The sequence below is a fragment of the Drosophila gunungcola genome (assembly GCF_025200985.1).
Source record: "Drosophila gunungcola strain Sukarami chromosome X unlocalized genomic scaffold, Dgunungcola_SK_2 000032F, whole genome shotgun sequence".
Taxonomy (NCBI): domain Eukaryota; kingdom Metazoa; phylum Arthropoda; class Insecta; order Diptera; family Drosophilidae; genus Drosophila; species Drosophila gunungcola.
This window is the reverse complement of record NW_026453186.1, coordinates 229569-243189: the sequence shown is the minus strand read 5'-3', so window position 1 is coordinate 243189 and position 13621 is coordinate 229569. Positions and strand designations below refer to the sequence as shown.

Below are 13621 nucleotides of genomic sequence, written 5' to 3'. Positions count from 1 at the left end.
AAATTTGACAAACATTACAAAAACACTTTTGAAAATTGTTGAAAAGGTTTTTTTTTTCCGTTTTGATAGCTTAAAGATTAACCGTTCATAGATCTCTTTTTTGACATATTTATGGAGTCCCTTATCAACACCATTCGAACATTGATGGCAACATGAGTTGCCGCTAAAGAGAGCGTGCAACAAATGTTGCTGGGAGCGCCATGGAGAAGCATCTGGCAACATTAGCTCTGGAAATAATTTATATTTAAAATCTACAGACAATTAAATTTAATTTTAAAGAAACTCCTTTCCTCTGCTTTTATGTTATGTATAACAATTTTGAATAGTTTCACATTCTTACTAGTTTAAGTAGTAGTAGTAGGCACGAAAAAATCTATTTTAAATGCATTTGCAGCTACAATCATTTCATTAAATGAACTCTTTTCAAAGTAAAAATATAACAAATTTTAACAAAAATTGTATATTTGTTATAAATATACATGTGAACTTAAAAAATTTAACTGTCCTAAAATTTATAAATGATAGCCTAGATCATATTTTGTTAATGTTTTAAGATAGAACTAATATAAAAAAAAATTTGATAATATGTATGTATGGGCAAAGCTTAAGTTAAAGGTTTTTGACCATTTTAAAAATTTTTTATGTAATATCTAATCTAGAAACGACCTCTGTTTAAGAAATAAAAAAACTGAATAAACTGGATTAGCGTTAGTTAGTTTAGCATGTTTTGTGTATGTTTCTAGAATTTGATCTAATTTTGATCAGTTTTTTTGTAAAGATTTATTGATTTTTGTAACATTTTAAGCAGCAAAAAACTGAATAATACAACAATAAATACTGACAGATGCAGACAATGTTGCCGACGAAACAAATGTTGCCAAGCAGCATTCGCAGCCGCACAAAATCGCGCTCTCTCTGTGTTTTGGTATTTTGTTTGCGGGGCGAGCCTACAACTTCAACTTTTGTGTATTGTTTAGGAATATTATTTATTTTTGATCAGTATTTATTTTTTAGAGATATTTATTTTAGTAAGCCTAAAGAAGTTTTAAGCACCAAAAAATGTAATAAAACTACAATAAGTACGGAGAGATGTAACAAATGTTGCCGGCGAAACAAATGTTGACAAGCAGCATCCGCACAGAATCAAAGCCACGCTCTCTCGCCGTTTTGTTGTTTTGCTTGGCAAGCCAACAACTAACAGCTTTCGTGTATTGTTTTAAAATGTCATATATTTTTGATCAGTATAGAGTCTTAGTTTTAACAAAATCGTTCCCATGGGAGCAATCCAATTATTAAAATAAAAAAGGTAAAACCAGTTTATAACTATGATTATATAGAATTTTTTAATTTTTTAATAATTCTTTTGGACATAGCAATGGATTTATATTTCCGAATTACGGTTTTAGTTTCATTAAAATCGGAAAATGAAATCTTGTACATACCTGCCTTAGGAACAACCGAAAAATTATTTTAGCTTCAGTGTTTTTAAACAATTTACGCATAAAAATCTAGTTGTTTTAAAAATATTTAATTTTTGCAATAGCTGCAAGAGTTTTTTTTTTAATATTACTGACTTACTGTTTATGTAAGCCTAACTTAGTTTTAAAAAAGAAAAGACTGAATAAAAGTACAATAAATACGAATACAAAAAAAAACAAATGTTGCGGGCTAAGCAAATGTTGCCAAGCAGCATCCGCATCCACAGCGACATCGACATCCGCACAGCGGATGGTGTTTTGTTTGCGGGCGAGCCAACAACACTTTCGACCGAGCGTTTCCCAGGTGAACAACGTAGAGCGGCGCAAGCGAGCGATTCGATTCCGAGGCGATTTCGAATTCGGCTCGTACGAAATTCAGCCGAAGTGTGCGTCGGTTCTTTTTTTTCGAGTGTGACGAGTGTTGTCGAGTGTGGGAGGAGTGGGACGACAGCCTCCGCCGACAGGGAGGTGAATATATCGTTTAGTGCGACAGGACGAGAGAAACGGAACGAAACGAAACGAATCGGAAACGAAACGAAACGAGACGAGTCGAAACGAAACGAAACGAGAGTCAACAGAATTTTGAACAATAAGGACCTTTTTTGGGGGCAAACTGGCGCGAGGACGTCGTTGCGGCGAACAGAACCACGCTGGCCGTTGACCGAGTGGCAACGCAGCCCGAGAATCGGATTGGAGAATTGGAGAAGTGAAGCAGAAGTCACTGAGACAACAGAGAATCGAAATCGAAATCGAAATCGGAGAAACTGAGATTTTGGCAGCTGTTGCATGCTGTGGCAGACTCAGTGACGCCGCGAGTGCCGTCGCCGCGTCTTCCTGTTGTTTTTGTTGTTTGTTTGTTTGGTGACCGCGACTCCGCGCCCCGATCTTCGCGAGTGTGTGACTGAGACAGAGAGCTAACGAAAAAAAAATAAAAAAACACAGTTCATAAAAACAGTGAAACAGAAGGAGTTAGAGATAGTGGGACTCGAGGAGAACGAGGTATTTCGCATTCGAGCCAATGTACGTAAATGCCGCTGTAAACTTATAAGCTTCGAATATTCCCCAGCTGTCATCTGAAACTTAAAAATTAAAATGCTAAATTACCTTACCTTTTGCCGAGTTCTCTTTAAACAAACCAAACTAGTTAATCGTATATGGAAGAGTAGTTAATTCGTGGACCCACAAAAATGTTTAAGGAAGATCAAGTTATTTTTTGTTAACTTATTTCGGCGAGCATTGGACAAACATTCTCTAGCAAAACTGAAATTATTTTCTTGTTAGGAAAGTTGGACTTTAAAATAATTCAATAAAAAAGTTTATTCATAATTACAAATGAAAACTGGTTTGAAAATGTTTATTTTTTTGTTTACTTAGCTTTGGCGACCACTTGATAATGCCTTTAACTCAAAGACTTTAAGATAGAAATTCTACTTATCAACTGGACTTATTTTATACATAATATGTTAAAGTGAAAAAAGTTTTAAAGAAAAAGTGAATACAATCAATTATTTTTCTTTTAACCTGACTAGAGAATGTTTTCATGAAATGGCATCTCATATTTATAAAATCTTTTAGGAAGTTTTATATTTTGAAAGTTTTGTCAAAATGCACTTAAAATGTATTTTAAATTGCAATTATATTAGAGGTCCGCATGAATGCATTAAAATTTTAAATACTAATAAATGGTTTGGAATGATTGTGAAATTCATTTAAATGATTTGAGTCTTATTATTTTTCGGACTCACAACAAGCTGTATTTTATGTTAAGTGGCTTTTACTAGTTCTTTAGTCAATGCAAAGGTTTCCATTAAACGTCAGCGCACACAAAGCCTTAATTTTTGAAAGTGATTCCCGGAGAAAACTGGCGTATGTGTGGGCAGAGCCCGAGTTTTAGCCGAGTTTTAACAGCAGGGAATATGAGAAGCTTACTGGGTGTCAATAGTCGTTAACCAGCCGCGACTATATAGTTCTGCCTTCTCCAAACCAGGGTCAGAGCGACAGGGACAGCGATGGGCCTGCTCCTGCCCCTAATCCTGGCACTGGCCATCGGATCCTTCGCCGTCGCCGCCGGCATATCGGCCAACGATCCGTGCTACTTTGAGGGCAAGCCGCGCAAGTGCCTGCCCAGTTTCGTGAATGCCGCCTACGGCAATCCGGTGCAGGCGTCCAGCGTTTGTGGCGCCCAACAGCCGGAGCGGTACTGTGAGCTGCTGCGGGATGGAAACGCCGGCGAGTGCCGGCCATGCGAACAGCAGCGGTACGGACCGGCGGCCCTCACCGATCTGAACAATCCGAGCAACGTGACCTGCTGGCGCTCGGGAGCGGTGAATGTGCCCCACGATCCGGACACCGCGCCGCCGGACAACGTCACCCTGACCCTCTCGCTGGGCAAGAAGTACGAGCTGACCTACATATCGCTCTCCTTCTGCCCCCGATCGCCCCGTCCCGACTCGCTGGCCATCTTCAAGAGCTCCGACTTTGGCCAGACCTGGCAGCCCTTCCAGTTCTACAGTTCGCAGTGCCAGAAGTTCTACGGTCGCCCCGATCGGGCCAAGATCTCCAAGTTCAACGAGCAGGAGGCGCGTTGCATCAATTCGCAGCACGACACGGGCGGAGCGGCCCAGCGGTTTGCCTTCAACACGTTGGAAGGTCGTCCCTCGGCCAGTGACCTGGACTCGTCGCTGGTCCTGCAGGATTGGGTAACGGCCACGGACATTCGGGTGGTCTTCCATCGCCTGGAATTGCCGCCCCAACTGCTGAAGGTGAAAAATGCGAATGCCTTCAGTGACGAAATGGGCGGCAGTCGGGAGGCGGACGAGGATGATGAGGCGGATCTGGAGTTGGATGGCGAGCAGGACGAGTACGACTACAATCTGCAGGACAATGACAGTGCCGACGGGGCCTACGATGAGTACGAGGAACCCAAGAAGCATCTGGAACTGGACGACGATCATCTGCACTTGGACTATGCCAGCGATGGTGAGTCCGTTTCCAAGCGACAGGGCAAACAGAAGGGCAGTGTGTACGAGAAGCACTACCAGAGCAAAATGGCGGCCACTACGCCTCCGCCAAAGGTCACGGCTCCGGGCAAGACCACGCCCACCACCACAATGACCTCTGCCTCCGCCGCCGCCGCCGCCGCCGCCGCCCCCGTGAACCTGCCCGTTTCCCAGCACTACGCCGTCTCGGACTTTGCCGTCGGCGGACGTTGCAAGTGCAATGGCCATGCCTCTGAATGTGTGGCCACCGTTGGCTCAGGATCGTCATCGCCATCGACATCGGGATCTGGACTGCCTGATCCAGATCAGGATGGCCAGGATGAGGACACGCCCGCCGCCCCCTCGCTGGCCGCCCACTTTGGACGCAGTACGTCGCAGATGAGCGCCAAGCTGGCCATGACCTGCGCCTGCAAGCACAATACCGCCGGACCCGAATGCGAACGCTGCAAGCCCTTCTACTTCGACCGCCCCTGGGGCAGGGCCACCGACAACGATGCCAACGAGTGCAAGAGTGAGTACTTTACATTATTCCGATTTCTTTCTGTGGAGCTGGGGTTAAAAAATAAACTGAAGAAACCTTGAAAAATCAAGAAGTTTTAAGAAATTTATTTTCAGCATACCCAGCTCCCTTCGTTTGGAAAACCTTTTGCCTACAACAATTTCGGGCTAATATCTTTATTGGGGAAAACCTGAAACCCATGCTTAGTTTATACAGTTTTAAGAAATTTATTTGGTGCTCGCCCCTTTTCATTTTTCTATAATCTAACGATTATAAACTTGGCTTATTCTCTTTTGGGTGTTCATTTTTGAGAAAACATTTCCTCCGAAAAGACATTTTATGTTGGTCAAGTTTCTGGAATTTTACTTGGTGAAAATCCCATTTTCCTTATTTTGCAAAATCTAAAAAAAAAAACATACATCTATAATTTTAGCTCACTCTTTTCTGATCAGTATATTTGGAAAACGCTGAATAAGTTTATCTAAATTCATATAATAATTTCAGCTTACTTTTGACTTACTCTTAAACGGTTGGACTATGTTGGATCCCTTTTTTATCTTTAAAAAAATTCCGTACACTCTTTGTCACTTTAATGGATAAACCTTTTAGAAACAAAGAGGTCTCTCAAAACCCCAATTTTGTACTGCAGTAATTTTCAACCTTTTGGTTAAAATTGTTCAAAAATCACACAAAAATAAGTTTTTGGTCTCTTAATTATTTAATGCCCATAATGAACTATATATATTTTTCAGGCAAACATATTTCTAACTCAATTACCATAAAGAAATTAAAGATGGACCAATTATCAGAGTGAAATTGGGGTTCTTAAAAGCAGTCTTCAATGAATAAGTCTTATCTAACCTAGAGTTTATAGCTGGCATTTAAATCGATTTTTGAACAGACTCAAGATAAATATAAAAGTGAGATAGTGTTATCTGCAACAAAGTGTTTGGCTCCGTCTAAATGTAGTGTAAAAAGATAAAGAACTATATAGTGTTTAAATTGAATTGGTTTTAAAAGCGAAGACCCTTACAATGTTCTTGTTAAGCTCAGATTTAAATAATCAGTAGTATTAAGTTGTAAGCTTCTTTTGGAGCAAACAATGGCGTTGAGCATTGAATAGAGTTGAGAAGAAAAACAAAATTAAATTGAGGTCCTCTTTTATATGTGTGACACGTATGCAGCTACTTTGGACCTGTACTAATTCATTTATAAAGCGAATGTGGCGTCAGTGGCAACCATTCTTTCATTGAACCCACATTGTTGACCACCCTGCTCCACTGCCATTGATCTTTCGAGCTGCCCTCGGTCAAGAGCAGAGGTCTTTTCATGGTCACTCACACTGGACGGACGACAGTGCAATTGAGTGCATTTATGGGCCAGCGGGAAATTTCAGGGGGTACTGCAATTCAAGTGCCGTTTTCAATTGCAAGCATTGTGCAATTGTGCTCCTCCTCCTCCTCCTCCTCCTCCTCCTCCTCCTCTTCATCGATCCTCCCCATCCTGTCGTCACTTCAGCCCGCTCGCATTGAGTACTTTAGATTCGCACTGGCAAACGCCATCGATGCCGATGCCAATGCTGATGCCAATGCCGATGCCATCGCTTCAAATTGCCATCCACATTCTACTCTTTGCATTTTTGGTGTTTTATTCGAGACTTGGAATGGTGCAGTTGAATGTCTCGGCTCGAGACGATTGTCTACACAGAGAATATGAGCCAGTACATATCTGTATCTGCATTTCCATCTGAGTGTTTTTGTTTTTGTTTTGTTTTGTTTTTTTTTTTTTGCTGTTGTAAAAGGCATTTATGCCATCGACCATCATCATCTTGATCATCATCATCTTGATCATCATCATCATCATCATCATCATCATCATCATCATCATCATCATCATCATCATCATCATCATCATCATCATCATCATCATCCTGTTCCATTCTCCATTCACACACTACTTTGGAGCGCCTCACCTTTAGCGGCCACGCCCCCTATCCGCCTCCACAGAGGGCCATAAATTACTAACGATTAACTTTTTGTAGACCATTGACGACGTCGACGTTGTCGTCCTCATCCAGAATTAATCAAAAGCCACCAAGAGGGGGAAAAATCCAACCCAATCCAATGGGTGGGTGGAGTTGGAGGTGGGTGTGGGGAGTTGATGGTCAGTGGGGGTCGAAGGTCAGCTTAAAGACTCAACGGAACGTCGGTCGGCACTAATTTATGGCTTATGGCAAAAAGAAAATCCCATGACAATTGCCGATGGAAATGGCCAACGAGTTGAAGCGAAAAGGATTAGCTTAAAAGAGAGAGAAAAGACAAAAGTACGGGGTATTAGCAATCTACTAGTAACTATCCATTGGATGGGAGTTCAAATTGTTGTGGCTACCCCATAAACCATTAAAATTTCAAAGTACTTTCTTTTTAAACAATAAAATAGGAGAAAACTGATCAGCATAAAAGAGCCAATCTACTAAATAAGATTTAAGTATCATCATTTAATTGTGGGTACTAAATAAAATATTAAAATTTATAGGAACAAACTCATTTAAAAACAATGACAATATGTTTAAAAATAAGATATATATTTAAATTATATTCAAGTTCAAGTACTCTAGTTTGTGATTTCCCTAGGAAAAGAACAGAAGATTCTGTCCAAAGCTCTTCAAGAGCAGAACCCTCTCTTTCCCAAATAAACCATTAACGTACAAAACCATGCTTATATACCTAATTAAATAGGAGAAAACTTATCATCATGAGCTATTAAAATATTTAAATTGTAATCATGTTCGGGTACTCTTTGCCTCATGTCGGTAAATCTCCGTAAACAAATAGCCCCAGATCCTGGCCAAAAATTTCCCTAAACTCTTTAACCCACGGCCAGCCAGCGGCCCTTAATCGACCTTGAAGCTAAACTAAGCCGAATAAGCCGAATAAGCCGAAAGTTGTCCGTCTACTGCCGTGCGTTTCCATCAGCTTTTTCAACCAGCCAACCCCCGCGAAGCAATTTTGGCCAAAACACAGGGGAAGGCGAAAAATTAATTTTCTATGGCTTAAATTTGAATTAGTCTCCGCCGGAATCCCGAGTCCGGACTTCATTACAAATGCAACGAAATAAAGCGGGGACAAGGGTTGGAAAAAGATGGAGCGCTCGGAAAGTGATAAAAAATATTTATGTCTGGGCAAAATTCCAGCCGCCGGCTGTCCCAGCTCGGTTGTCCCACTTCCACTTCCATTTCCATTTCCATTTCCATTGCCATTCCTATCTGTCTAGCTCAGCTCCTCGCCGGCACTTACAATCTCCAACTGACCACTTGGCTACTGGAGAATCAGTTGGCTCCAAAAAAAGATTTACAAGCGCAAACAATACAGCAACAAACAGCGAGGAAACAATTTACCAAAAACACTGTTTTCTTTTGGACACCGAATCCACGAACTTCACTCACTTGCTTTAAGTTTTAAATAAATAGCTTTATATAAATGATGGCAAGCTTATACTTCAAAACGATGTATTTTAAGTTTCTTTGGGGTTTTTAATCCCCTATTATATACAATTTATATACAATACAACCTCAAATATTCAAATCATAGCAGCATATAAAATATTACTATAATTAAAAGGACAGAATTAGAGTTTTTTTAGTCTTAACATTTATTGAGATATAATTTCATAAATAATTAAGTCCACAAGCTAGAAATTCTTTTGGTAATACTGTGTTAGATTAATAACTGTTGGCTAAACTTGAATACCCCTTTGCAAGGGAAATAAATCGTGCGACCAAACAAAGGTCTGGGCGGAGAGAGTAAATATTGAAACAGGAACTCGAAACATTTTGTCTTTGCTACCTGCTGCCGTGTGGCTTATCTCGCGGCTTTACCGCCACTCCGTCCGCCCACAATACTTCATTGCGATTTGCTTTATTCGCTGGCGATTTGTTTCGATTTCGTTTGCCTAAAAATTGCTCCCATTTTCCCCGGTTCGTCTGCAATTGTTGTTGCGCACAGTGGTTTGGTAACAATCTTAAAAAGTGTCCGGATTTGTTTAAGAGACTTTAAATATTATTTGAAATTTATTTTATTACTGTTCATTCTGTCCATTCAACTAATATTTGAGCTTACAATCTCCACTGCTCTTTTTAAAATAAATTAGTTGCTTAAAGGAACATTTTAATCATATGAAACATTTATTATCGTGTATACAATATTTTGTATTATTCATATTATAGCCGAAAGAGAATAATTTATGTCTATCAGTTTTCATTATAACGTTTTTTTTCTAATTGAAAATTTTCTAATGATAATGAAGCATTTTTTTAATTTATTAAATTATTATTAATAAAATGAACTATTTCAATTTTAAATCCCAGAAATATTAACACACAGATCTGCTAAGCAATAATTTATACAGTTCTGTTGTATAAATAACTTTTTTCAAACCAAAAATTACTATAATTAAATCTTAATCATAAAAAATATATGCATTGCTAAAGAATAATTTATTCCGACCTGTTTTAACATAAACATTCGACGCAGTGAACATTTTCTAAAGAAGTTGGTAAGGCATGTTTCTCAGTGGACGAAATTGAGGGCCAGAACCAACCAGAATATTTTGCAGTCATAAACAGTGTGCGTTTGACCCACTGTGGGTCAAATCGCCTCATTGGCTCGCCGCTCGCGGGTCTCTGGGGTCGAGTGAAGCGCATCTAATGCGAGACATCTGTTAATTTTTTGGCAGGCTGCAATCGCAGGGAAATAGCCAACAAGCCAAGGGGCATCGATGTTCGTCCCCTGCCCATTTCACTGAACCGAACTGAACCGGACTCCCTCGCGCTCAATGATGCTGCTTTGTTTATAACATTTATTTGTGTGTGATTTTCATATGTTTACTATTCCCCGCTCGGGGGTGAGTCCTTCGTTGTCCTTGCTATTGCTGGTGAGGGTGGTCCTTTCCGAGGGCTGTTCGGAGTGTTCCGGGCGCGACTAATTCGCTGCGTTTACATTTGCAAATTCCTCCTGGTAATCCCGGCAGCTGTGCGCATTTAACGTGCTGTCCGGGGAGAGGTGTAAACGGAGCCGCGAATCCCCGGCACCCACAACTGACTTGCAACAAATTGCCCCAGCTTAAGTTGCAGTGGCAGTATAATGCACTCAACAAAAATAAGCAATATGGGCTGATAATATTGACGGGAATGCTGACGCCTGGATTTGTTTTTATAATCTATGTTTTCCCTTGACAAGCCATTAAACCAGAATATCTTTATAATAAATATAATAAGTAATCAAAATGAAATCGCTCAAAGGTTCAAATATAATTTTATCAAACTTAAATTATAAACTGCTTTAATAATTATTAATCCGGATAGGTAAAATTAAACACACTTATTTAGTTTAAGATTATGTTAAAAGCGTTGTAAAGAAAATGTTTTAAACATGTAGCTCAGCCATGATTTAAACAAAAAAGTTAAAAAAGTAAATTTAATCACGGCTCACAATTAAGTAAAAAAAATCATTCAAATCACTCATAATAATGAGATTCAGATTATTGACATTGAGAGCAAAAGAAACCCAATAGACCTATGTACATGAATTTATGGTCAATGTACAAATATACAGCTATTAATGTATAGTTCAGTTTATGCCAAAATTACATAAATAAAATGTTCTTGTATTGTTCATTGGAATACAATGTTTTTTGATTCAGAAAATATATCGGAGCCACTCGTTTGAATACAAATTTAAATAAACTGCCGAAATTGACAGGTAGCCCGTTGAATAACCTAGTTTAATGGGGTATTTATATGTAGGCAAAATCTATTTTCGACTTGTTATTCATAAAACTGCTTAATGAATTCGTTTTTCTCAGTGCAGGAGGAGCAGTTACAGAAACAGTAGCAGTAATAGTAAGAGTTACCTAGCGGTTGGCAGTTAAGTTGTTGCACATATGCAACATGGAGGATTCTGGGCCAGGCAGTTGGCAAAACCGAAGGCAAAATGCAACATTTTATTGCATAACCGCAACACTGTGGCCCTGTGCCACGCCCTCCGCCCTCCCCCCCCCCCCCCCCCGGCCCACCAGATGGGGCGCTGGGCGGGGCGTGTCAATGTGATAAAATTCTGGCAGCTTCCATTTCTTTTGGAATTGCTCTTGCTGCGATTGCTTTGCTTAGTTGCCAGTGCTTTTTGCCTACTGTTTTATATTTATTTATTTTTTGACTGGCGGGATGGGATGCCAAGTATTAAAGTGTGTGGTAGTAAAAAAACGTTTGTTTTTCAAAAGGGAATCGGGGGACAAAAAAACTGGAAAAGGAGCAGGAGTAGGGCAAAGCATGGAAATGCATAATGAGTGTCCTTTGTGTAGTGGCAAAACTCGGAGACTGTACTTAATTTGCATGCAGCCGGGCAACGGGTTATGGATGTGATTTGTTCAGCTGAATGCCCGGAATTTAAGAAATGCGCAATGGGAATCCTAATAAGGCTGAATTACACTCTTTGTTTACCATGTGAAAATGTGGCCCTCAAATGTTTTTGAACATCAGGACTTAAAAGGAAATTCAAAGGGTAAAAACAAGGAAAATAATTCCTGAAAATTTAAAAAAAAGTGTCTGATTTGTATAACACTGTAAAAGAAAACAAAAAGATAAGTCAAAGTGTTAGTCTGTTCTTAAGTAATTTAATATTTCCACAGTATTTATTTGCATAAAGGATATGACTTTAATAAATTTGCGATTAAATAAAAATTATAATTACTTTGGCTTGTCATTGTAAATTCATAATTATCATGTTTAACATATAATTTTTTCAAATTTTTTAGGCAATGTGATACATATTAGTTTGGTTTTAGTTATTTATAAAACGATATGTAATATTTAGATACATAGATTCAAATATTTGGGCACAAAATTCAATTTGAAATAACCAGAACAAGGTTTTTTGTAAGAATAATTTTGGTTAGTCCACCGCAAGTTTGTTACAAAGATATCGTAAATCAGCATTTAAAGACTAGCTCGACCTCGATTGCAGGGGAAACTGCTGACGTAAGGAGTACATTTGCCGGCGTGGCGACTGTACTCGATTTTCCCCGGGGAATTCCAATATCCGCAGATCCTTGCAGTCACAGTCACAGTCGCAGTCGCAGCCAGCCTCCAACTGTCCAACCATATCCGACTAATGGCCTCGCCAGCACTCTAATTCCTTCTCGTACAGTGCCAGTGTTTGATTCATCACTTTTACTTCTATTTAATTGCTCCCCCGAGCATTGCTCGGCCGTGGAGCGATGCAAGATTGCCGCTGGTTCGTCGGGAAAACCCGCCTCAAAAACCAGCTTCTATTGCATTCTATTGTTTCGAAAGACTACGCCCTTGCCCTTGCCCACACTCTTAACCGAAAAACAACGATAAGTTGATGACTTTTTGGCTTTTTGCTGGCAACGTGAAACCTTTCAACTACACAAACTGTGAGCCACCTCGAAATTCCATCCCCAATCCACTCGATTTCCCCTGGAAGCCATCAACGCCGCATTCGCTTCTTCGGCTGCTGTTGCTGCTGCTGCTGATGTTTGTTGCATATTTTCTGTTTCTGACTTTTTCTCAAGCAATTACTTTTTAATTTGCGCAAGCATTTGGCGCCGGGCTACAACAACAACAACAACAACAACAACAATAGTAACGCATCGCTTCGGTAGTTGCCACGCCCCCTTAAGAGCCCCCTTCCACCTACTATAGCTTCTTGTCTTACGTTCAACTTTCGGATTCTTTTTTCAACGTTTTTTTTTTCGAAAAGTGGGGCTCCCACTGAGGGAAAAAGGGCTTTGGGTAGGCACTTCTTTAAGAATGTAGTACCTCCATTTATTTTTTTGATAGAACCCTAGGATAGGCTTAAAACATATTATATTTTGATACTATATGCAAATCATAATATTAATATAGTACCTCTTAAGGTTCATTGATAGATCTTATAGATCCTTTATCCATTTGAAATAAGTACATTTTCAAATAAACATAAATTTTTGTTTGGTATTTTGGTGCATGCGAATTTAAGTATGCTAAAACTACATATTAACGTTTATTGAATAATAAAATAAACACCCTTACCTTTTTAAATTTTGTTATTCCAAAATTAACATTAATTTTTTATTTGTTTTGTATTTTATTTTAATACCTTAATTGAACAAGAATATTTATTATTATTAACTTATAAGGTGTTTGTTGAACTGAATAATACATTTAACGATCATTAAATAAATTACCATATAACCTTTTTCAATAAGCCAATAAAATATATTTTTTATTTATTTAAAAAATTATTAATTAGTTTTGAATATGAGGTTCAGAAAACACTTCGATTTTCTTAAAAAGATTGTCAAATGCACAAGTAACACGTTTGCCTTATTGATAAGCACATTAACAAGAAAAATAGTTATTTGGTTGACACTCGATTACTAAGCAGCCCCCAAAACACCACCGTCTAATCTTCTGCCAAATAAAGAGCTGTTCACAAAACATTAATAGATTTCTATAGATATATATTGTTATATGGAACAAATTTGCATTGTATTATATCAGAACAAGCCAAACCGAACCAAAACTAGATAAATCTAAAATGGCTAGTTTTTTCCAAAATCTGGAAACCAGATTTGATTTACCTCAG

General features: G+C 39.0%; 1 protein-coding gene across 2 annotated transcripts in view; it reads left to right on the top strand.

Annotated features, from left to right (window-relative positions):
- The first annotated feature begins 1746 nt into the window (after positions 1 to 1746).
- The window catches only part of LOC128260583 (netrin-B), a 76011-nt gene continuing 64136 nt past the window's right edge, over positions 1747 to 13621 (top strand). The window contains exons 1-2 of one of the 2 annotated variants that reach the window (XM_052993722.1): positions 1747 to 2498; positions 3466 to 4988. In XM_052993722.1, coding sequence (XP_052849682.1) covers positions 2497 to 2498; positions 3466 to 4988 — 1525 coding nt within the window. In that variant the 5' untranslated portion in view covers positions 1747 to 2496. Of the gene's footprint in view, positions 2503 to 3465; positions 4989 to 13621 lie in introns of both variants that reach the window. The other variant, XM_052993723.1, reaches the window with a different exon arrangement.